Here is a 24,942-nt window from a genome sequence, read left to right on the forward strand (position 1 = left end):
TGGAGTCCATGTGACAATGGAGAATCTATGCGAGTCTCGGGTGACGGAAGAGCGCCAAGAACACTCCTCGAGAATGAACAGTGGCTGTCTCTTGAGGGCTGGGATTGACTGGGAGGGGACTTGTGGGAACTTTGATGCAAAAGATTTGATTAGGGTAATAGATTTCCATTTATCGAAATGCGCCAAGTGAACTCAAGATCTGAACATTTCACTGTGTATACTTTGTACTCCCTACCTTCCAAAAAAACAATGAAAAAATAATTACAAATGAGCACTGAACTCGATAGATTTTTCACCGTGGTATTAGATAGCAATTCTGAAAGCATTTCTTTATCTCCAGGCTTAAGCAAATAAGCTTAATAAATCAGTGAATATATTGAGTGCTGCAGGTGCCAGGTTTCTTTCTTGGTAAGAGGTAGAAATAAGAAAAGGCCAAAGCCTGGAATGGATCACGTGGGATTAGGTTGCAGCAGGGGGTGCAAGTATAAGCTGGTGGCTCCCGACAGATGTAGACAGGGACAGAAGTGCCTGTGGATGGGTGTGGGTGCACATGCGTGTACATGCGTGTGTGTGTTCTACTTGCCGGCAATGCCCAGCAGCACCCGGTGCCCACTCTTAGCTTCTAAACACCGTTCTTCACTAGAAGGAGCCCTGGCCTAAGGGCTGGGGAATCCGGTGTCAAATCTGGGACCAGTTGAGCAACAGAACAAACCATTGTAACTATGAATCATAACCCACGAAGCCAGACTCCATGAGTACATATGGACATATGTAAATGAATGCTGAAAGATAAAATAATTATTTTTCAGTGAATATGGAAGATCTAATGATTTAGAAGGAATGACAGGAAATCTGTGGCTGCTAAAACTAGTAGTGGAGAATTCATGGAAAACAGAATATGCACATAGTGTCAGGGTGTCTCCTCCCAAATCTTAATTTCAACGCGAGAAGTAGCATCTTTGCTTTGGAGGCACTTAGGCACCACCTTCACTGAGTTGCCGATGTTAACATTGTCACACAGGACAGACTTCGGCGGTGTCCCGGCTAAAATGCATACTCCTGAGTCTAGTCCGGAAGATACCAAAATAAAGGACAAGCTGTAAAATAACTGACCTGTATTCTTTCACATTTCCAATTTCAAGAAACACAAAACCTGAGAAACTTGGATGCTGGACGGGTAAAAATCACATGACAAATCAATTCATCATCCTGGATTGGATCGTAAAAGAGGAAGACAAAGTAAGAAAATTATGGAGACAGTTGACAGCATTTGAAAGTGAACTTTGTATATGACAGTTAAATTTCCGGATCTTGAGGAAAGTGAATGTGAGAGCATATCCTTGTGTTTAGGAAATACATTGAAACATTTAGGTATGGAGGGACATAGTATCTGAAATTTATTTTCATTTGACTTAGAAAATTCATGGGGGAGGGGGGAAAGCAGTGATGTAAGATAGGAGCAGTTGGGCCTAAGTTGAGCCTGGTAAGTTATGTGGGAATTCACTACGCTGGTCTTGCAGATTTTCTGTGTCTTTGAAATTACATCCAAAAAGTTTAAAACGGAGAATATGCAAAACAAAAAGCGATTTGTGCAAGTGAGTGGACTGTCACCTCACTGATCCCTTCAGTTTTCGGCCATGAGCCAAGTCAGTCACATAGTGGTTTTTGACCTGGGAATTAGAAATAGTGGCCAGATGACCAGGCTCTTTATCTAGTTAGGGAGAGAAGTGTGCACAAAGGCTGACCAAGACCAAGCAGTGTGATGAGTTGCTCGTGGGCATGATGCTGAGGGTCTGGGTCCTGTCTTAGGTGGCAGCTTGGGGGGTTTAAGCCAGAAAGCCATGTCCGATTCCCTTTCAGTGGGATCATTCTCGCAGCTTCAGAGAAAACTGCCCCAACCCGTCTTCACTCACGCTGGCCATTTTTGGTGGTGGTGGTTTTATTCTGCTAACACCGTTCTCACTGACAGTTTAGGGCCTTTGAACGGATTTTTGCCTGTGTCTCGAAGATTCTCGTCTTGACAGCTGGTATGTTTCATTCCTGTTGTTCTGATTCTGTGTTAAGAGGGTTCTTCCCTGGCTTCACAGTTTGGAGTTGCTGCTGCATCTGTCTCTGCTTTAATTCTCTAGTCCATCTATCACTTGTCTCATCCCTTAACAAGTGGCCTGCGTGAGATGCCATGAGACTGTCTGCCTTATCACCACTGCGACCCCAGCCCATAGGGACTTACAGAGAAGGCATTCAGTGAATGTGTGGAATTAATGTAATGGGTTAATAGCCACAAAAATGTCTTAATGGTTGTTTTAGTCCATTTCCATGCTGCTGATAAAGACATACCCGAAACTGGGAAGAAAAAGATTTAGTTGGCGTTGCAGTTCCGCATGGCTGGGGAGGCCTCAGAATCATGGTGGGAGGCGAAAGGCACTTCTTACATGTCAGCAGCAAGAGAAAACGAGGTAGAAGCAAAAGCGGAAACCCCGATAAGCCATCAGATCTCATGAGACTTATTCACTATCACGAGAATAGCACAGGAAAGACGGGACCCAGTGATTCAGTTACCTCTCCCTAAGTCCCTCCCACGACACATGTGGGGATTCTGGGATGTAGAATTCAAGTTGAGATTTGGGTGGGGACACAGCCAAACCATATCCATAGCCAACACAGTCCTGGCCCATGGCCGGTGTTGAGCTGAGCTGCGACCGTGGCTGTGTGAGTTGGGGTGCGAGGCGTGCACACGCCTCTCAACGGTACAGTGAAAGGATTTGGAGGCTCAAACGTGTGACCTACAAAGAATCTCCAAAGATCAAGGTGCATTCACCCTAAAAAGAAAAATCTCAGTGCAGTTTACACCCAGTGTTTGCTTGCGGATATGGATTCTACAGTATTAAAATGAAAAAAGTCTGTGAATAAATTTTAATGTCTTTACTGGAACTGTAAACACTGATTTTCTTTCCTCACCCACCCATCTGTTGGTGAGTTTCAGAAGGTGGATGAACCGTGCTGCGGGGACAGAGAGGAGGGTGCAGCTTGGCCTCTGGGACCTCAGCTGAGCACTGACTGAGCTCTCTGCGTTTCAGACGTCCACACGGAAGCTGTCCAGGCGGCTCTGGCCAGACACAAAGAGCAGAAGATGGCGGTGCCTATGCCTTCCAAACGCAGGTCCCTGGTCGTGCAGACCTCCATGGACGCCTACACCCCTCCAGGTAAGGGACACGCTCCCCGACGCTGCCTCCTGAACACGCTGGGTGCCTCAGAATTGACCACTAGCCCAGTAGTCGGGTTTCTGCCTTCAAAGTCATGGTGCAGAAATGCAGATTTTGTGAACCAGAAGTCCGAAAACAGTGTATGAAAAGTAACATTATGTATCTGTATAAATACACATTTTTAAGTTTTCATCAAGATTCATACATACGATACATACCAGTAAAATCTCACACAGTTTTATTCATTTAATTCCTTGTAGGGAAAAGGGAAGAGTTCGTAACCCTCCGGGTGGAATTGGACTTTTCTTCTGATTAGGCTGGTGCATGCGTGTTCTCAAATCTTCAGATAAGTGTGCTGTATTGTTGGATTGTTTTAGAACAAGCGAATTGGACAGTTTAGGCAGCTACCCGAATCAGGTCATAAACTTTGCCTGCAAGGTGCCAGCTAGTATTTTAGTTCCTGCAGGCCATAAGGTCTCTCACAACCACTCAACTCTGCCCTCTGCCATGGGCGATAGCAAATGCGTATGGCTGTGTACCCAGAAAACTTTATTTACAAGAACAACGGACCAGATTTGGTGCAGGGACCTGCCAACCCCTGATCTAAATTACTGAAGGTAATAGCCAATTTATATTTCTGCTATATAATACTGCTTTTCTTTAATCTTGAATTTTACATAGCTACGCTAATTCTCCATTTTCTCTGCCCAAATAATTATAAACTACATTACATGATCTTCACACCCAAGTAAAGCAGAAAGTTTAGTTATCCAGATACTTGTTAGAGACACGGATTGAACCTATGCTATTTGGTGTTTAGTTTCTGTGATTTTGATTCCAACATTATTCATGCCGTTGTTGCAAGCTTGTCTTTCAAAGGACCTGAATCGCCTTACATTCCACGTTGAAGCTACATATACAACATTTGGGGGAGTATTTTTACTTCTGAAGTTTAGCTTAGTCTTGGCAAGCAGTGAGACAGAAGAACGTGCCTCAGATCAGAGCTGAGGTCAAGTGTATGTCCACATGACTGCAAGCAGCTCCTGAGTTTCACCTTTACATACCTTTACAAACGAAGGTACTGGAATTTAAAGGACAGAACTTAGAGTGCATCACTTTGGGTTTTCGTTGCTTTTTGTTTTGAGACAAGGTCTTGCTCTGTCACCAAGGTTGGAATTCAGCATCATGATGGCAGCTCTTGGCTCACTGCAGCTGTGACCACCTGGGCTCATGCGGTCCTTCCACTTCAACCTCAGGCAGCTGGGACCCCAGGTGCTCGCCACCACACCCAACTAATTTTTAAGTGTTTGTAGAGACAGGGTGTTCCTATGTTGTTTTTGTTTTTCATTGACACATGACTTGTTCTTCATGTAAAGAACGCAGTGCCAGCCAGGCAAGGGAGTGAATGCCGTGCTAGCAAGTTGTTGACAAGGGAGCCCTTTCTGCCAACGTGCTCCCTTGGGCTCCTCCCTTTCCTTATTTTAATATTAAGCCACAGCACATAATGAAGGGCTGGGCACGATAGCTCATGCCTATAACTCCAGTAATTTGGGAACCCAGGGCAGGTGTATGGCTTGAGCCCAAGGGTTCAAGGTCAGCCTGGACAACATGGCAAAATGTACAGAAATGCCTTTTGTACACCTTGTCTTCACCAAAAGTACAAAAAATTAGCTGAGCCTGGTGGTGTGCACCTGTAGTCCCAGCTACTTGGGAGGCTGAGGTGGGAGAATCACTTGAGCCCAGGAGGCAGAGGTTGCTGTCAGCTGAGATGGCACCACTGCACTCCAGCTGGGGCAACAGAACAAGACCCCCATCTCGATAATAAATACAGACTCTTTAGAAATGATTAGGCCAGGCATGGTGGCTCATGCCTCTAACCTCAGCAGTTTGGGAAGCCAAGGCAGGCAGATTGCTTGAGTTCCCAGCATTTGAGACTAGCCTGGGCAACATTCCAAAGCCCATCCCTACAAAACATACAGAAATCAGCCGGGAATGGTGGTGTGTGCCTGTGGTCCCAGCTGCTTGGGAGGCTGGGATGGGAGAATCACCTGGGCTGGGGGAGGTTGAGGCTGCAGGGAGCCATGATCGTGCCACTGCACTCCAGCCTGGGCAACAGAGCTAGACCCTATCTCAAAAAATAAAATGCTTAATCCTGTTTCTTTAGTTTATAATTTGCAAAAACTTATGGAAAAAAATGCATTTGTATGTGTTCTTTGTGTAACTAACAACATGGACGTAAAAGGATAACCCACTTGAAATATTTTAAACCAAATTTTTGGCATTAACCAGTATGTAAGGCAACAGGCATTTTTCTTGACCACTTGTTATAAGAGAAATGACTTTGAAATGAAAGAAGCATTGCGGTTATTTGCTTATTTCTCGTATTGAATCCAACCGCTGAGAAATGTTACTGGGTCATGCATGATGGATAACTTAATTGTCTGCAAAATATAAAAGAATATTTGAAATGTTATTTTTGTGAAATGTTTGGATTTATTTGACTAACATTTTTATATAAACCATAAAGCATCCTTTGTAAATTTTCATCAGGAGTCCTCTTGGTATCACATGGGGCAGTTTTGTAAAATCATAAATGTCAATATCATAAAATTTTTTTACTCCCAGCCTATTTTGTGCTTAGCGATAGTTTGCATGTTTATTACCGTAGTTACTAGGTCCAAATCTTAGCTGCATTTTCTTACCTAGTTTTCTTGGTTGCTGGTAACAGTGGTTAGATCTTACTCAGTTTCATTGCCCTTCAGAGAATGTTCTTGAAGTTTATCTTCTATGAAATGACTGGCTGCTGACCTGGCTCGTAGTTTCTGGAGAAACTCTCATTAGGATTGTGGCAACACTAATATTCTATGGGTGAAACTTTCCTTTAGTTTTCACATGTAAAGATATAGGAATAATTTGCCAAAACTTGTTCTAGCCATGATGAGGGAACAGGGACTGAAGTCACACATCTGCCACAAACAACTGTAAAGCTGCACAAAACGAATGAGGTGGCTGTTTTTAGTCTGTGACCACAGCTGTGCCAGCCAGAACCTGAGGGCAAGGGCAGGAGAATGAATGAGACGCACCCACAGTACACTTGTCCTCTGGAGTACACCTGCAGATCGTGGCACCGAGAGCTCAGGTGTGGGCGGAGCATGGCCCTCCTACCAGGTCCAGGAGGGGGAGATTGGAGTGGGTGCAGGATTGGAGCTCTCCACAGATTCACACCAACAGCGAATCCAACCAAGCCTGCCCATGTCACGATGACCCAGCAGTGCCTGTGCTAGCTGCTAAAACAGGAGCTGCAAAGCTTCAGAGGAAGGTTAGGGATCCTGAGTGTGCTCAACAAGTTACCCACAATGTGTAATATTCAGCAAATCATCACTGCATACACAGAGAAACAGGAGGTAGAGTCTGTGGTCAAGAAAAAGGCAGTAAAATAGCGCACACACATGCAGGGTGGTCTCTGTCACTCACCACATGCGGCAGCTGAGCACATGAAGTGCGCCCGGTCTGAAGTGGATTTGCTGTGTGAAAGACATGCTAGTTACTATAAAAAATAGAAAATACTGTATTTGTGTATATATGAATATTTTATATATATATATATATTTTTTTGTTTTTGTTTTTTTTTTTTTTTTGAGACGGAGTCTTGCTCTGTCGCCCAGGCTGGAGTGCAGTGGCGTGATCTTGGCTCACTGCAAACTCCGCCTCCCGCGTTCATGTTATTCTCCTGCCTCAGCTTCCCAAGTAGCTGGGATTACATGCACCCGCCACAACGCCTGGCTAACTTTTTGTATTTTTAGTAGAGATGGGGTTTCACCGTGTTACCCAGGATGGTCTCGATCTCCTGATCTCGTGATCCACCCGCCTCGGCCTCCCAAAGTGCTGGGATTACAGACTTGAGCCACCGCATCTGGCCTATTTGTATTTCTTATTGAAAGTATAGTATGAGCATTTTGAGTTAAAAATATACTAGTTTATATATTTATATGAGGCTACAAGGAAGGTTTCAAGTTCTATAACAGGACTCTCAATTCTGTTGGAAAGTGCCAGTCTAGATGTCTGATACAGCAGAAAACTGAGTTTTTAAATCTATAATTATAAATATTTAGGGAATCAAAGTACAACGTGTCAGAGAATGAAAACGTTTTAATTCTTGAGCCAGAGGAAGGGCAAACACTTTTCACTATAATGGAGTTGGGGAATTTCAGGTTCCGTACATGATAATCTTGAGAATTGTCACTCCTTCCTCACAGGTAAAAATCTGAGCAACCTGAAAAATCAGCAGTTCTTAAACCTGCAAGAGAAGTGAGGTTACCGGCAAGCCACTGTCTGTAGATTGGCTGGACAGGTAAAGCAGATGAATCACCATACACTGGAGCACAATGCTCCAAGGAACCAAAGCTGGGATTGGAAAGCCTGAACTGGAATTGACAAATTGCTGCAGTGAGCTGTGGCCACGTCTGAGAGTTAAAACCTCCAGGAGGCCTGTGCCTATGGGTCTCATGCTTTTTGTGAATTGTATCATCAGAAGCTCAACCAGGTTCTCGAAGTGTAAATATGAGAGAAAAATCCCCTCATACATACTACAGGGGAAAGAGAATAAGAATCATTTTTCAATATGTGGGTGCACTCTTCACTAGGTCTACCTTCCAGAGAAGCTAGTTAAGTGGAGACTCACCTGGTGGGATTTTATCAGAGCCTTCTGACCTGGGGGAAAGGGAAATACCCAACTCCAACCTCCAGAACTGAAAAGCAAAAAAGAACAGAGTATCCAAGCACTATGGGACTTCCACAGAGGCATAAAATATGCATAACGGTAATACAAGGGGGAAGAAAGAGGAACAGAAGAACTATTTGTAACAGTAATAGCTGAATTTCCTCAGATTAATGCCAGACACCAAACCAGAGATCCAGGAAGCTCAAACACCTAGATTCTCTTAAATATTGTAATATGTAATATTTAAAATAGTTATAATTACAATGTAATAATACATTTGTGATATTAAATATTACAATTACTTAAAATGCAAACTAGAAACAAATTGTTTCTAAAAACCAAGAAGTGTGGATTCTATAAAGCTGATTTCTTTTATTCTATTCTTAATTCTAAGCCTTTCAAAGAATAAAGTACTCTCACATTAATAAACGACAGGCGAAACAAATACAAATGAGGCCGCCCTCTGTGACACGGAAGGCCCTATGACCTATTCCACCTCTTCTAACACCAAGTGTGCGGTTTCTCTCACCCTCTCTGGACACCAACTGTGTATTCTACAACTGAATTCAGGTCTGAAATTAGGGCAGACCGCACAGGTCAAGGTCTCAGACCCATGAGACAGCCCCCACTTCACCAATGGCAAGTTTCAGGTCTCCCTTGTTTCTGACCGACCACCTAAAAATCAGGCTTGCCATGTCCTCCTACTTAAGGTCAATAACTTGCCAGACTGGCTCATGGCACCCAGGGCAACACCTTTACCTACTGTCACCAGTTCACTATGAAGGACCTGTGAACAGCCAGATGAAGAGGTGCATTGCTCCAGGCCTGGGGGGCGGGGGCGGGTTGCAAGTGCAAGTGCTTCTGTCCCTGGGGAGTGGGAATACTGCCCTCCCAGAATGTCAAGGTTTTCCCCAACCTGCAAGCTCTCCAACCCCCACCATTTAGGGTTTTCTAGAGGGGTCACTATAGACATGGTTGATGACATCTTTGGCTATTGGGGATTGACTCAGCTCCAGCCCTCTCCCTCCAGGTGAGAGATTGGGTTGGAGACTGACAGATCCAGCCCTCTAGTCTGAACCCCAGACCCACCCTGAGGCTGCCTAAGGGTCCCCCGCTCGCAGGCCTGTCCTGAGTAAACAAAGGCACTCTGACACTCTGAAGATTCCAAGGGTCTTAGACCCTCTGTGCCCAGAACCAGCTGAAGACCAAATAGCTACGTCTCCTTGGATGGTACAATCACAAGCTCTCATCAGCTGACGGTCCGGGACAGGTGTGCTGAGAGAGCTTTGCTGTGGCCCTGTTGCTGGGAATCTTTGTTTTCAATCCTTGCTGGGGCAACAGACGCTTTCTGGTCATTCCCCAAGCTGGCTGAATTTACAGTCTTTTCCGTTTGATTCCACTGTTCCGGCCCAGTTCTTCTGAAGCCTCTTTCAACATCGTTGCCTCCCCTGGGTGCTGAGATCCTGTGGCCCTCACCCAGCAGGAGACATGGATGCTGGGATCCGGCTACCCTACTTCCAGTTGGATTGTGAAGAAGCCGGCCCTAAGCCTGCCCTTCCTAGGTCTCTTTCATGCCAGAAATGAGACGTTTTATTTGTATTTCATTTTAGGTCGATACGATGACACACACATTGGAGTTGGCCAGTTCACTGGCCAGGCACCTGACTCTTCTGGATAAGAAACAGGCCCCACACTGCCAGGACACAGAAGGGCAGCCTCGGTCCCCACGGGGTCTTGACAGAAAACCACAGCTCCCGCAACTGCAGGAATTCTACAGATTTTCACTTAGAAGAAAATGCCACCCAGGAGTACCCACCCCGATTACTTTTCTCAAAAGTGGTTTTGCAAAGGCTCAGAAGAAAAGTCAGGACACAGGGCGCCAGCCAGCCCCACCTTCCCAAAATCACTGGCCCCGGGGCCACCCACCTGCAATCAAACTGTTAGAGATGGGCTTTTCTTCTCAGCTGTTACCAGAGCAAATATACCTGGAGAAGCATGCATTCGAGTAGGGTGCCTCTCTCCAGAGGTCCTGGAGAGTGAGGCTTCAGCAAGTCACTGGCCAGGGACCCCGGGAACTTCACAGTTGGGGGGCTGGAGGGTAGAGGGGGCAGAACCCTAACGGTGGGTGAGTTGAAAATGGAAGAGCATTCTTCACCTCAGAGTCTCCTGGGGCCTTTCCCTTCAGGAACTGAAGGGGTGAGGAGGGCTGTGCAGTCTCAGACAGGTGATACCTGGGCTTTGAGAGCCGACGCATCTGTCCCCAGAGCTGGGCAGCCGCCTGCCCAACCCACCCTGTAATAACTGGAGTCCTTTGTCCCCACCCAGCGCCAGTCTGGGGGTCTGGTGCACACTGTACTTGATCGACCCATCCCATACATGAAGTGCTGATGTCACTTTCGTACTTCAACTGCCCCCCCCAAAGTATACCTTCCGGACACTGGAAAAAAGACAGCCCTTGATGTAGCCCCAAGTCCTCTGCTCTCCATGAACCTCCTGAGGGCGACTGCAGCATGGCGAGCAGGGAGCCCCGGGCTTCTTGATAAAAGTGTAAAATGAAGCTCTGTCTGAAAGGACCCCCATCTGTTAGATTTGGAAAACATCTAAAGGCCGTTTGCTTTTCACAATGACTAGACTCTTAGGAATGTATTCTAAGGAAAGGCAGAAGATATGGAGAAACAAATTCAAGAATATTCTTTGCAGCAATAGCCAGGGAGGAAGGGAGGGAGAGAGAAGAAAGAAAGAGAGGAAAAGGGGAACAGAGAAACAGGCAGACGAGACAGACAAGAGAAACAGAGACAGAGAGCGCATCTAGCTCGTTTTCAACTTCACCTCCTGGGAGAATCTAGCAGGATAATAGAATCCTCAGCACACTCTTGTACTGGGGCAGCAAAGTTTCCCAAACTACAAGGTAACAAATGCTAAGACTGGAGAAGCTGTGCACGTTCTTTTCCAGCTCCTTTTTGCAGCATCAGCAGAATGGGGCAGGTTGCTGCGTTCATTCTAAAAATCAAAACTCCAAAGGAACCAGCTGCAGAGATGGGGGTGGGAAGGCAGATGTTCTCTTGCTGACTGAGCTCACGCCCCGGAGAGCGCCAGCGCCTAACGCCCCCTCCACAGGTTCCACGGAGGACACAGGAGAGAGTGCGGCCATGTGAAGAGCAGCCTCACATTTCTAAGGCTCCCTCTCTCTATGAGCTGTATCCCATGAGTCCTGCTCGCTCCCCTCGGTCCCGATGCCCTAGCCGTCAGCATCTCTGCCAATCTTCATGAAAGAGCCTGTTGCACCGCAGTCCAGCAGGGCCACAATATTCAGAATGAAAATTGTAATGATCACTCTTCTGACTGCAAAATCCCAAGAGTCAGAGAACTTCTCTCACTAAAGGAAAGGGGCAGGGCAGGGCGGGGCGGGGCAGGGCAGGGGGGGCGGGGCGGGGCGGGGCGGGGCGGGGCGGGGCGAGCTGGACAGAGAGAAGCTGCCCTGGCTGTTGGGTGCTGAAAACTGTGACACCGCCTGGCACCAGCGATGAGGGACTCACGCTCGACCCCAGAGGCGGCTCGTCCACGAATAACAAGGGGCCACCGTGGGTCTCCCTCAAGCTTCCAGCTGTCGGGAAATCTTATCTAATCACCCACCTTGCCATGCTACCTGCTCACCTGCATTCTGTAGAAGTAGTAACGCATCATTCACGTCCCAGCAGGCCAAGTGCGCAGGAAAATGAGGCCAACAAGTAGAAAACCATGACCGTAGAAGGCAATGGCACGTGAACTGAGCTTTCTGGGTTGTGTGTCCTTGTGGTGATAAACACAGTCCTAACTGAGCTGAACACCAGAATGAAAACGAACCGTCCTCCGTGCTGAAGGCGGAAGAGGTGTGCTTGGCTATCCGCAGTGCCTGCCTGTTTGGGCGGTGATTACTGCAGGTCACACGTGCTGTACAGGAGGAGGGCAGTGAACTCTGGAGCCAGGCTGGCCGGGTGCAAGTCCCAGCTCCATGGCCAGCTCTGTGATCTGGGACAATTCACCTATGTCCTCTGCCTCTCGGTTTCCTCCTCTGTAAAAGGGGGGTAATAGTCGCATCTATCTGAAAGGGCTTTGTGAGAATTAAACGACCTTGTAAATGTAAGGGGCTGAGAACAGTATCTGTTCTTGGTGAGCAGAAGGATGACCAGGAGGTGACCAGCAAAATACCCCTTTCGAAGCCTCAATACTGTTCCGTAGTGAGCAAAGACACAGCTCCTCTACGGACGAAGCCATTAATAGTCGATCCTGGCAGGCAGAGTGCAGATTCCTTCGAATCAGAAATTTGAACTCTGGCCAACGACTGCTGTACTGCTTGAGTAAATCTTAGGATTTGTTAATGGTAAAGTAGTCTACAAAAACAAACAGTCTGAAGGAGTTTGAGAGGGTGTGGGCTCAGCTGCAACCTCTCCTCCCAAGGCTGTTGGTCAACAACATCTCCAGCCCTGTGGAAAGACAGCGGCAGTGAAGAAAATGTCGGACAAACATTTGGTGTGTTTGTACACTTCTGCCAGAAATCCTAAATGCTTTGCATGTTTCAGCTAATAATTCATTAAAATGGATTATGCTGACCATTTTATAACCTACTTCACTGCTCTCCTGTCTAAATCCATCCCTTTGTGACACATTTTTTACACTTGGCTCATTTTTTCAATTGTGTTTGCTGTCTTACCCCCATGTAAAGGATAAACGTGCATGTTTATGTTGATTTGACTGAGACAGCTAATGCTACATATGTCTCTGTTCCTTGAAAGTTGACTTGTGATGGTGTCATTTAAGTCTCTTCTTTTTCCCCTTGAGTCAGCAAAATATTCCATGTTCCTTTGAGCAAAACTTGCTCACTAGTGTTATGGAGGGTATAAAAGCAAATGGAATAAGTTTCCTGCCTTCAGGAGGATTGAAATCTCAAAGTCGGTATGACAGCATGGATGGGAGTCAGCTCAGTTTGCAGCTTTTAAAACATGTTGGAATCTTTCCTGACATGGAAGTAAAAATAGCAATCTTGACAAAATTGTGATGACTACAGACGTGTACCTAACCTCTTATTTACCGCCTCCCGATAGAAGATATTGTAACTCATCCCATTTGAGAGCAGGTGGTGATCACCCCATCCTGTGAGATTCAAGTATAATAATTATCTGGAATCCCCCATCTGCAGGCGAGGAAGACCCAGCAGCCCTCACAATGTCTTCTGGAAACTGGATTTTGTTTGAAGGGTGAACTGACTCCAAGTTTCTTCTGTTTTCACGTATTGTCCTTCCTACGTGTCTCCTGGGGTTTTTCCCTACCTCCCAATCTACATTAACCTGATAACAGCCAGCTATGTTTTCTAGAATTCCCCTAAATGGACTCATGCCAAATACTGAATACAGTAGATTGGGAGGGTTCATTAAATCACGATAGAGCATCCTAAAGAAGGAAAGTAGACACCTTTGTTCTTAAAGGGTCTTCAGCCATCCCACCCTGGAGAAGGTTGCTGATTGCCTCTTCTCCTCGGGCAGTCTTGTTACTATGCATCACTTTTTTTTTTTTTTTTTTTTTCCTGAGATGAAGTCTCTGTCACTCAGGCTGGAGTGCAGTGTCATGATCTTGTCTCACTGCAACCTCCATCTCCCGGGTTCAAGTGATTCTCCTGCCTCAGCCTTCCGAGTAGCTGGACTACAGGTATGTGCCACCACACCCAGCTAATTTTTGTATTTTTGGTAGAGACAGGGGTTCACAATATTGGTCAGACTGGTCTTGAACTCTTGACCTCGTGATTCATCCACGTTGGCTTCCCAATGTGCTGGGATTACAGGCGTGAGTCACCGCACCCGGCCTCCATCACTTTTTATGCCTCGTCTTCATCCTTACAGCTTCTCCTTCCTAGGGGCCTCAACTCCCAACCCCGGAGTTAGGGTCACAACTGTCCATCTTCATGTAACACAGCTTAGTTCCTCTTCTTCTCCTCCCCACCGTGCCCTATGGGCTGCTTTTCTACAACCAGAATGGAGACCCAGGGAGAGCTGCTAAACTAAGACAGTTCTCACCCCTGGGAGAAAAAATCTACTTCCCAGTTCTCAGTCCTGCTAAACTATTGTTGAGATAAAGAAGGACCATGATAAATCCTATTGGCTAAGAGAAGAACGTTCTCCAGGTTGCCGTAGGATAAGAGAGGAGGTGACAGAATCTGCAGCCATTTGGTCGAATATGTGATATGTGAGTCATTCTGAGGAATACGTTAAAATTCTGTAGTCAGATCTTTCAAAATGGTATTTCCAGTAGAGGGAATAATGTAACAAAAAACCCAGGCAGAAAACAAATAAGTGTGTGTGGAGAAGAACAATAATGTGATGTGAACGAAGGGTTCGGTGTCATGAGTGAGAAATGGCTGACCGAAAGTAGGGAGATGCAGAGAGGAAAATACCACGGGAAAGCTGAACATCACATTAAGTGATTTCGGTGATTCTGCCTGCAGTGCAAATATTTTGGGCTCTGAAGTGAAGTCATCAAAAGGTTTACGTCTGTAATGGAGGATTGGTCTAGATAGCCTTTCAGATCCCACTCGGCTTTGAGATCCTTGATTCCGGGTCACACCTGCGGGTCTGGAGGGCAGTTCTGCAGGGTCATGAAGGAAGGATTCCAGGAGGCTGGAACACGAAGGACATTCAGGTGACCACATCAAGAGATCAAGTGGGGTAACAAGAGCCTGAACTAAAAGGAATGCAGTGTAAATATGAAGAAGAAAGAGGAAATGGGAAACTGATTAGAAACGATAAGTAGAGAAAAAGGGGAACGTGTGATTCCAAGGTTTAGAACAGTATTTGTAAGTTACAGTTCCACAACTTCTTGCATAAACAGGATCTAAGAGAGTCATTTTAAGAAGAATAGCAAACTTCCAAGTTCCACTGAAAGACACCAGCATCTCTGTGGAGTGAATTGGGGAAAGAGAATGAAGAAGTCTGTTCAACTTTTAGACCCACAAAATGTGAATTGAATTGCATGAGTGACACCAACAATGTGAAGATATTTAACAGGAGCTCTTTTTTCTCTTTTTGGCCTACGGTATTTAATCCTTCTATCATCATTATCGTCCTTTCTCTAATTTAATGTCTCTGAACCTTTATTCAAAAATCCACTATGTATATGTAACGTGTTTGTGAGATTATTACTAGACCCTCTAGGAGGTTTCATTAACCCAGTTTTCTCTTATTATAGCAATACCACACTATCTTTATAGTTCAGGTAAGTCCTCCACCGTTTTTTTCCAAGTTGCCTTAGCTCTTTTGGGTTCTTTAAATTTCCGGACATATTTTGGAATCCGCTAGTTCATTTCTACTGAAAATAAAAATAAAAATAAAATCATGCTGGGATTTTGATTGGAATTGCATTAAACCTCTGATCCACAAGCGCAGAACTGACATCTTAACAATATTGAGCCTGCTGATCCATGAACAGAGTATATCACTTCATTTATTTAGTTCTTTAATTTATCTCAGCATCACTGCCTGCTTTTCAGTGTATAGATCTTACACATCTTTTGTCAGATTTAGTCTGAAGGATTTCATGTTTTGATGTGCTATAAATAAGATTGCTTTGTAAATTTCCATTTCCAATTATTTCTTTGCCAGTGTATGAAGAAATAAATATTGCTTATGTGTTTAGCTTGTATCTTGCAAACTTTCCAAACTCACTTATTAGTAAGTAATTTATTATTATTAGTTTTAGTGGCTTTTTGTGATTTCAGCAGATTTTCCACACAGGTGATCATGTCACCTGCAGATACAGATAGTTTTAAATCTTATTTTCTAATAAGGGTGCATTTTATATATTTCAACTTGCCTTATTGCACTGACTAGACTCCAAAAATAATGCTGAAAAGCAGTGAGAAAAAAGTCATCAGGTGGGATGGTAAATACAGCCCTTGTTCTTCCATTTTGACCTGAAGCACCCAGTGTGATCATTTTCTCCTTTGATTTTTCTGAGGACTTTTTGTTTCCTTTTTTTCCTTTATTTTTTAAAAACACACTTTATCTTTTAGGCAGTTTCACGTCCACAGAAAAATTGAGGGAAAGGTGCAGAGAGTCCTTCTATATGCCTTCCCTTCCCCCACGTGCACAGCCTCCCCCACTAACAACACTCCTGCCCAGAAGGAGCATTTGTAATAATGGAAGGACCTACATTGACATATTGTCACCCAGAGTCCACAGTTTACATGAGGGCTCTGTCTTGGTGCTGGTTCTATGGGTTTGAACAAATATGTCATGACATGTGTCCACCATGATAGCATCGTACAGAGCAGTTGCACTAAAATCCTAAAAATCTCCGTGTTCACCTTATCATCTCTCCCTCTTCCCAACACCTGAGAACCACGAATATTTTCACTCCATAGTCTGGCCTTTTTCGGAATGTCCTTTAGTTGGAAGCTTACAGTATTTCAGAATGTCCTTTAGTTGGAAGCTTACGGTATTTAGTCTTTTCCGATGGGCCTCTTTTGTGTAGCCGTGCATGTTTAAAGTTCCCTACGTGTCTTTTCATGGCTTGACAGCTCACTTCCTTTCAGTGCTAAAGAATATGCCATTGTTTGGATATATCACAGGTTATTTATCCACTCACCTAGTGAAGAACATTTTGGTTTCTTCGTTGCCTCCAAGTTTGAGCAATGATGAATAAAGCTGGAATAAAATTAGCAATTATGATTAAAGCTTCTATAAATGTCCACGTGCAGGTTTTTCTGTGAACACAAGTTTTCAACTCCTTTGGATAAATACCGAAGAGTGCAATTGCTGGATCACATGTTAGGAGGATATCTCGTGCCCATCAATGATACACTGGATATACAAAATGTGGCACGTATATACCACGGAATACTATGCAACCATAAAAAAGAATGGGTTCCTGTCCTTTACAGGGACATGGATGAAGCTGGAAGCCATCATTCTCAGCAAACTAAAAGAGGAACAGAAAACCAACCACCACATACATGTTCTCATAAGTGGGAGTTGTACAATGAGATCACATGGACACAGGGAGGGGAACGACACACACGGGGGCCTCTTGGGGGGTGGGGGCAAGAGGAGGGAGAGCATTAGGACAAATACTTCATGCATGCAGGGCTTAAAACTTAGATGGGTTGACAGGTGCAGCAAACCACCATGGCACATGTGTACCTATGTAACAGACCTGCACATGTATCCAAGAACTTAAAGTAAAATTTAAAAATAAAAAATAGGGAGTATAGTTTGGTAAGACAATGTGATAATTTTACAAACACAAAACATGTCATACCCACTTCCCCACCTCCCTCAAGTGCTTTCAACAGCATCCTATTGCTGTTATTAAAAGAATAAAGCATCTACCATCATCTCCCAGCCCCTGCCTGCCTGCCTTCATTCTTGTCTTGTGCCACTTTCTCCCGTGTTTACTTCCTTGAACGTGCCTGATTCCTGCTGCAAGAGGCATTCTGCACGCACCCCCATCTCTGTTCAGACCGTGGTGTCCCTACACTCCACCCCCCTCAACAATCAACCTCTACTTCTCTCCAGACTGCAAGGGGATCATACTTTCCAGAATGCATCGGTTTTCTACCTCTCATCCCAAGATACGCCAGATTCTTTTACAGCATAAATTTAGAGAATCCCGCTTCCCTTTCTTTGGTGCGCTTTCCTCAATTCTTCATCAGAAACCCATTAGAGTGATTGTCATATTAGTGCCCATTCTCCCCATCAGGCCGCAGGTTCGTGAGAGCAGGGGCCACGGCCATGTTGGTGAACCACGGTATTCTCAGTGACTATCCATGTGTTTAGAAAGTATTTGCTGAATGAGTAAATGGGTCTGCAGTTCCAACCAAAGCTAGAAGCTTGACTTTGGAAGAATGAAAGTAGATAACATTTCCAAAGCAGACCCCATAGCATGAGAAAAGAAGGGAAGAATGGAGGCAGAGCTGAAGGATGAATATCGGCACAGGAGTAGGTGAGAGTTCCAGAAATGCTGGGTTTTCACGTGTTTTTATTTACCTCATATCTGTGTTTCCATCTCTGTGTAGCGTGACTCTCACATCCCTCTCTATTTCTACATTTCTTTACTGACCAGGACAGAGAGAGTGCATTGGACACACTACTAACCAGCCTACTCTCTCGGACTTGCAAGAAAATGTAGAGAAAACAATCTAGAAATGGTATCTCAGAAGAAAAAAATATCAAAAATATGAGAATAAATGTGGGAAAAAAATGTTTAAAGACAACTTCTCAACATATTTAGGTATCTCTGGGACTTAAAATTTCATCAGGACTCCCCACACTTCTTTCTTTTTACATTGCTCTGTGTGTGTGTGTGTGTGTGTGTGTGTGTATATTCAACAGAAAATCTACAAAAAAAAAAAAAAGAATGCTATTGCTAGAATAATGCTACTACAGCGGAGAAAAATGTAATCTTTTCTTCCACCCATCTTAGCTTCATTGGCTGGGGTTCCTATAATAAAAGACAGATGAACCCCCAAAAAAGCAAGCGGAGGCTTATTAGCATGTATATTTCATATATACATGGGAGATCCACAGGGAATGAGGGAATCTCAGAGAGAGAGCTCAGACCTTTCTTTTATGTAACATCTTCAACAAGGATAATAAATGTTTCTAGAAGTGCCAAGACAAAGTAAAAGGACTTTGGGTCATTGGGGGCAACAAATTGTGGGAAGGCCAATAAATGATAGATTTTTGTGTAAATTCCTCTGGTGCTGTTTCCTGAATAAGGGTCTGAAGTTGTCTACAGAGATTGACCTGCGTCCTTTCTGGCAGAGAGGGGAGAAAGGGCACTTTTGTCTTTGTATAATATGATTATGTTGTGTGCTTTTCAGAAACTAGAGGGAAGGCCAGAGCGCTTCTTAATTGCTTTCAGCTCAAAATATTTTAGCATGGCGTGTTGTATTCTCTGCACTGTTCCTGCTGCAGATATCTCTAAAGGCATCAGTCGCATCCACAGCACTACTTGTGGGGAAATATTGAGCAGAACTGGAATCAAATGTATAATTCAGCCCCATAGAATCTGAGCCACAGGACAGAGAGAACTGCCCGGGAGTCAAAGCAGACACGGAGCAGCTGACATTCTAAGAGTCTCCTTCCAGTAGATCGGCGCATAAACTCAAGTTCTTTTCACAGATTTGTCTGTGTTTCTTTTTTGGAAAAAAACATAACCCTGTAGCGAAAATGTCTACTTCACAGTGCACCAAAACATCTGGAGCCTTAGCCAGAAGCAGCACAGACCCAGGCAGCCTGGTGATGTCCGGCGGGGGCAGCCCATAAAATCCATCAGCATGTGGCCCTGCGAGCCGCCACCAGTAACATATGTTTACATGCTAATGAATGTCAGGCTCATTTAGAACAAATTTGCATCCATCAAAGTCAAACAGCGAGCAGAGCAGTACATTTTCCTGTGTGTCAGTGGCCCCTGAGATACCAGGGAGAACTTGAATTGCCTGACCCCTTCAACTTCCAAGCATCCCAGAGGGAAAATGCAGACCCCAGGAAAGGACTGTGCTGGAAACCATTTGTTCTTACAGATGTCCGGAGTAGTCTTGTGACTGACCCAAAGACTCCCCTCTGAGGGTGGGGGAGACCTAGGTTAGGAGAGGGTGAACCGTGCTGCCTTCTAAGACCTTCCTTCTAAGGGAGGGTGGGAGAAACCCAGAGTAGGTGGAGGTGAGCCATGCTGGCAGGACCTTCCTTCTAAGGGAGGGTGGGGAGACCTAGGGTACGTGGAGGTGAGCCATACTGGCAGGACCTTCCTTCTAAGGGAGGGTGGGGGAGACCTAGAGTAGGTAGAGGTGAGCCATGCTGGCAGGAACTTCCCTCTAAGGGAGAGTGGGGGGACCTAGGGTAGCTGGAGGTAAGCCGTGCGGGTAGGATCTTCCTTCTAAGGGAGGACGAAGTGTGCTTTGCTAGACTCTGCGCTTGAGTCTCAGCGTGGCGGACCCAGATGGGAGCAAGTCACTTCTATCCTATGATTCTGGGTGTCCTCATCTGTCATGGAAGGTTTGGTTAGATGAGCTTAAAGTCACTCCAGTTGCAAAGCTGTGTGACTTGTAGATACATGCCAGTGTGAATGACTCACTTCACTTTTACAAGTTGCACAGATAGCCAGGCTTCCCCTTGTATCAGTCAGGAGGTCCCAGAAGACTTTGTCACAGGCAAAGAGGTGATTAAAAGGAGTCACTGACGGGATTCTTTGGAGATCGGTGGGCAGGGCCCAAGGGAAGTGAGAATAGCACTCCCCAGATTATGGGCAAGGGATGCCTGGGGAGGGGCTGCTAACGTGGACAGGCATGAGTAAGAGAGGACTGAGGACAGCTCCTCTCCCTCCTCCACCTTCTACCTGCTGCCAGCAATGAATCCAACCAGCAGCCCTAGGCCAGGCCAGGCTCCCAGAGTCAGAGCCAGGAAGAAGCCAGGCACATGGAGAAGCCACTGGTCCCCACCAACAGCAAGGGTGCAGTAAGAATTTTGATGGAAATATTTAAAAACTCATTCAACAACTTCCTATCTCCCCAACCAGCCTCTACATATGATTCCACCTTTTCCGACTCCTGAGCCATCCTCAGGGGTGTCACAGGGGTGGGGCTGCCTGCTCTGCCCAGGGCCTGGGACCCTCCAACCTTCGGAGGTCTGGAGTCCCCTTCTCCCCTCCCTGGCAGCAACTGTCTTCTCTGCTGTCAAATTATCACTTCCATCCTCCCACAACACATGAGAATTTAAGACGGGATTTTGGTGGGGACACAGCTAAACCATATCAAAGGGGGGACCTGGGGCTTCCTCATGGGGCTCTGGCATGAGCTTGGGTGACACAGGTTATAAGACCCCATCTGCTTCAGGTTTAATTGCATACCCCAATATTCCCAGGTTGTAGTCCTAACCAAGGACCTCAGAATGTGTCTGTATGTGGAGATAGGCCTTTTAAAGAGGTGATGAAGGTAACGAAGTCATTAGAACTGATGCCCTTGTAAGAAGAGATCAGGACACAGACATCTATTGAGGGACAACGGCACGAGGACACAAGAGAAGATGCCATCTGACAGTCAAGGAGAGATGCCTTAGGAGGAGCCAGTCCTGAACCCACCTTGACCTTGGACCTCCAGACTCCAGGACTATGAGAAATACATCTCTGTCTTTTCACAAAACTGCCTGTGGCAGCCCAACCAGAGCCATGCGCCATCTTTGGTTCTCAGAAATTCCACTGGTTTTTATACTCCTGGATTTTAGGAGGCCCCTGGATGACCAGCATGTGGCTAAAGTTAGAGAAGGAGTTACTTGTGTAAGAGAGCCCCACACATCTCTGAGCGGACACCGTACAGCCCATGAGATATTGGGTGTAGTACCATCCTCTCTTCCCTAGGATATTAAGAACAATATCACAGGAGGGGTGTACAGCCACAGCCCCTGCGTCACTGGGAGCAATAGCATCTTCTCCCCCTCTCAATATAAGGAACAATATCCCAGGGTGGGTGTACATCCCCTGTGATATTGGGTGTAACGTCATCGTCTCCCAATGCGGATATTAAGCATAGTGTCACAGGGGGGTGTATACCTTCTTCGCTATCGGGAATAATATCCTCTCCCCTCAGGACTGTATGCAAAATATCGAAGGGGTTTTACAACACTTGCGATATGGGCAGTAATATCATCCTCTCCCCACCTAGATGTTAGGAACTCTATCACAGGCGGCCGTACATTTCTTGCGATATTGGGAGTCATATCCTCTCCCATCATGGATATTAAGAACAATATTACAATGGAGGTGTACCACCCACTGCCATATTGAGAGTAATATGCTCTCCCCTTCGGGATATTAGGAACAATATCGCAGGAGGTGTGTACAACCCCTGCGATATTGGGAGTAATATCATCCTCTCCCCCTGAATATAAGAAACAATATCACAGGAGGATGTACACCCCCTGTGATATTGGGAGTCATATCATTTTCTCTCCCTCTGGATATTTGGAACAATATCACAGTGGGTGTGTACACCCTCTGCGATTTTGCCACTAGTATCATCGTCTCCCTCCCAGGATATAGGGAACCATATCACAAGAAGGTGTACACCCCCTGCGATACTGGGAGTGATATCGTCCTCTCCCTCCCTGGATATTAGGAACAATATCACTAGGGAGTGTACACCTCCTGCAATATGGAGACTAATATCATCCTCTCGCCCCCTGGATATTAGGAACCATATCATAGGGGTGGTGTACACCCCCTGTAAAATCAGAAGAAATATCATCCTCTCCACCTTTGGATGTTAGGGACAATATCACGGGGGAGGTCTACACCCCCTTCGATATTGGGAGTTGTATCATCCTCTCCCACCCAGGATATAAGGAACAAGACGACCGAAGGGATGTACACCCACTGCCATAGTTTCAATAATGTCATCCTCTACCCCCTGGCTGTTAGGAATAACATCATAGTGGGGTGTACACTTTCTTCGATATTGGGAGTGATATCATCCTCTCCCCGCTGGATATCAGGAACAAGTCTATTAATTATTAATATTAATAAATATAAGAAAAATTAAGAGTAATCATCGACATTAATAATCACAATAAAGATAGTAAAATAGTTAAAAATGTTAACGATTAGCATTAATAATCAGTAGTAATATCACTACTAATAAAATAATGATATCAGCAATTGTTACTTAAATCAATATTAAGTGATGCTGGTAATAAAATAACAATATTAGCAATTATTTTAAGCATGCATAATCATATATTTAAAATAATTATCCATAACAGTATCCTATTAATAGTATCATTGATAATTGTTAATATCGATCATGGATGTTTAATAATTAATCATATTACTCCTAATACCGCAGGGGGTGTACACCTACCTGTGATGTTGTTCTTAATATCCAGGGACAGAGAGCATGGGATGTTGTTCCTAATTATCAAGGAGGGGAGAGTGTAATATTACTCCCAATATGACAGGGTGTGTACATCCCCCCCAAGGCACTGTTCTTGCCATTCAAAACAAGAGAGGATGACATGACTCCAGATATCGAAGAAAGTGCAAACCCACGTGTGATATTCTTTCTAATATCCAGAAAGGAAGAAGAGGATAGTAATCCTCATATGGCAGGAGGGGTACACTCACTCTGATATTTTTCCAAATATGCCGGGGGAAAAGAGAATAATTGCATTCCCAATATCGCACCAAGGGTTGTACACCCCGTGTGAGATGGTCCTTCATAATGTTTCAAGGCGGGAGGGATGATATTATGACATATATGGCAGAAAGTGTACACTCCCCAGGGATATTGTTCCCATGATCCTGGAGGGAAGGGGATGATATTACTTTAAATATTACAGAAGGTGTACATGCCCCCAGTGATATTGTTTCTAATTTCCACGTGGGAGAGGAAGATATGACACCCAATAATGCAGGGAGTACAAACAGTCCTGGGATATTCTTCTTAACATTCAGGGAGGAAGAGGATATTACTCCCAATACAGACGGGTGTACACCCTCTGACGGTGTACACACTGAGGGTATACACCCATCTGTGAAAGAGTTCATAATTTCCAGAGAGGGAGATGATATTACTCACAATATCATACACAGGCTGTGAGTCCACCATGGCCCCTAATAGCCAGCGGGAGGAGAAGGGGTGGCTATTAGTCCCCACCTTGTGGGGGTGCCTCACCCCCCTGCGAGGTGACTCCTAATAGCCAGAGGGGGAGAGGGGGTGGCGATTAGTCCCCACCTCGCGAGGGGTGCCTCACCGCCCTGCGATGTGGCTCTTAATATTCGGGGGGGAGAGGGGGTGGCTATTAGTCCTCACATCGTGGGGGAGGTCCTAAAATAAAATATATGTTAACTATTTAAAGGTGTGAATTTTATTACATATAGAAAAATGTGCGTTTAGCGTACAAATGTGTGCATTTATGTCAAATACATGAAAACACATAATCCAGGTGTTTCGGTTCATACCACTGTAGAGACTTTTCGGTTTCTTTTCATACAACTGCCCAACTGGGGCCCAGAGCCAACACCCACCAGCTGTGTCACTGCGTCTGTTGTTTTACTGTCACACACCGGCCCTACCCCACAAAAAAAAAAAAAAAAAAAAAAAAAAGCCATGGCACTTAATAAAAAATTAATTTTACAACATTATTAGAGATGACTTGTAGTCCTCTTTGAAGAGACTGCAGCATGTGAAGGATTTCAAATACAACTGTGTTCTGGGTCTCCTGATCTAAGGACCTATCCGCACTGGTGGCTTTAGCAGTGCTTCATGCAAACTTCCAGGAGGCATGTGTGTCATGTCTAAGAGCAAACTAGAGTTCACGCCTCAGCACTGTGTGCCTCTTCTTTCTTCCGTCCCACGGGCACCGTCTTCTCCCAGGGAGCTGGTGCTGTGCTCTGAGGCTCTGTCCCACCAGTCCCTGCCAAGTCCCTGGGGCCACTGTGGAGAACCAGCCTCCGTCTGTCAAAGTGTGTTGTGCAGAAAACAACTCATCCAAATCTGTTTAAAAACCACACATTTGCGACGCCTCTAGGCCTCAGAAGGTGGAGGCAGACAGGTAAAGGCAGCTGCCATGGGGGCTGAAGTTCAAGCCGGTCTGTCCGGCGACTGATGGGCACTGTCTGCAGTGAGCCACTGCACATTTAGCGAGGCTGTCTGGCCCCTCACCTCTGCCAAGCCTCCACCCGTCGAGTCTGGCCTGGATTCTCACACGCCTGCACAGCCTTCATCTGGTTCATAACTCAGCTCACAAAGGGCCCCATACAAAGGCCCCCGTACCGCGGCAAGGACGGCGGTGGTCACACCTGTGGTCATTTATCCTCTCTGCATCTAGCTCCTCTTCCTGAGGCAACAGCACCTCTGAAGTCACAGCCTGGCCTCCCAACTCTTCCCCGTCCCGGGCTTCTTGGCATGTTGCTCTGCTGCACACACCTCAGCAAATACTGCTGATTAGCCAGAATCACCCAGAAATCTCTTAACCTTGATTCTGACTGCTTTTATAATTT

The 24,942-nt window shown here is 45.4% G+C and overlaps 2 protein-coding genes and 1 long non-coding RNA gene across 27 annotated transcripts in view; 1 reads left to right on the top strand and 2 right to left on the bottom strand.

Annotated features, from left to right (window-relative positions):
- LOC139361584 (disco-interacting protein 2 homolog C-like) overlaps positions 1-24,942 on the top strand; it is a 200,868-nt gene that overhangs the window by 160,577 nt on the left and 15,349 nt on the right. For 2 of the 8 annotated variants that reach the window (XR_011619135.1, XM_071090185.1), the window contains 2 exons: positions 3,078-3,203; positions 7,460-7,891. The exons of 2 other annotated variants lie outside the window; for them this stretch is intronic. Coding sequence is in view for 4 of the 6 variants with exons in the window: in XM_071090185.1 (XP_070946286.1) it covers positions 3,078-3,203; positions 7,460-7,463 (130 nt within the window). In the remaining 2 variants the exon portion in view is untranslated. Of the gene's footprint in view, positions 1-3,077; positions 3,204-3,463; positions 3,551-7,459; positions 8,023-9,533; positions 11,312-24,942 lie in introns of those variants that run through there. 4 more of the 8 variants (XM_071090186.1, XM_071090184.1, XR_011619137.1 and 1 more) reach the window with 3 other exon arrangements.
- LOC139361583 (disco-interacting protein 2 homolog C-like) overlaps positions 1-24,942 on the bottom strand; it is a 247,759-nt gene that overhangs the window by 44,827 nt on the left and 177,990 nt on the right. The window contains exon 7 of one of the 18 annotated variants that reach the window (XM_071090182.1): positions 17,108-18,101. The exons of 16 other annotated variants lie outside the window; for them this stretch is intronic. In XM_071090182.1, the coding sequence (XP_070946283.1) occupies positions 18,049-18,101 (53 nt within the window). In that variant the 3' untranslated portion in view covers positions 17,108-18,048. Of the gene's footprint in view, positions 1-17,107; positions 18,102-18,142; positions 22,852-24,942 lie in introns of those variants that run through there. One more of the 18 variants, XM_071090181.1, reaches the window with a different exon arrangement.
- On the bottom strand, positions 1,101-7,952 carry LOC139361586 (uncharacterized). Its single transcript, XR_011619139.1, has 2 exons — positions 7,885-7,952; positions 1,101-5,644 (listed from the first exon to the last, which is right to left on the bottom strand). It is a non-coding gene; the product is annotated as an uncharacterized lncRNA (long non-coding RNA).

The sequence above is a fragment of the Macaca nemestrina genome, unplaced genomic scaffold (assembly GCF_043159975.1).
Source record: "Macaca nemestrina isolate mMacNem1 unplaced genomic scaffold, mMacNem.hap1 Scaffold_65, whole genome shotgun sequence".
Lineage (NCBI taxonomy): Eukaryota > Metazoa > Chordata > Mammalia > Primates > Cercopithecidae > Macaca > Macaca nemestrina.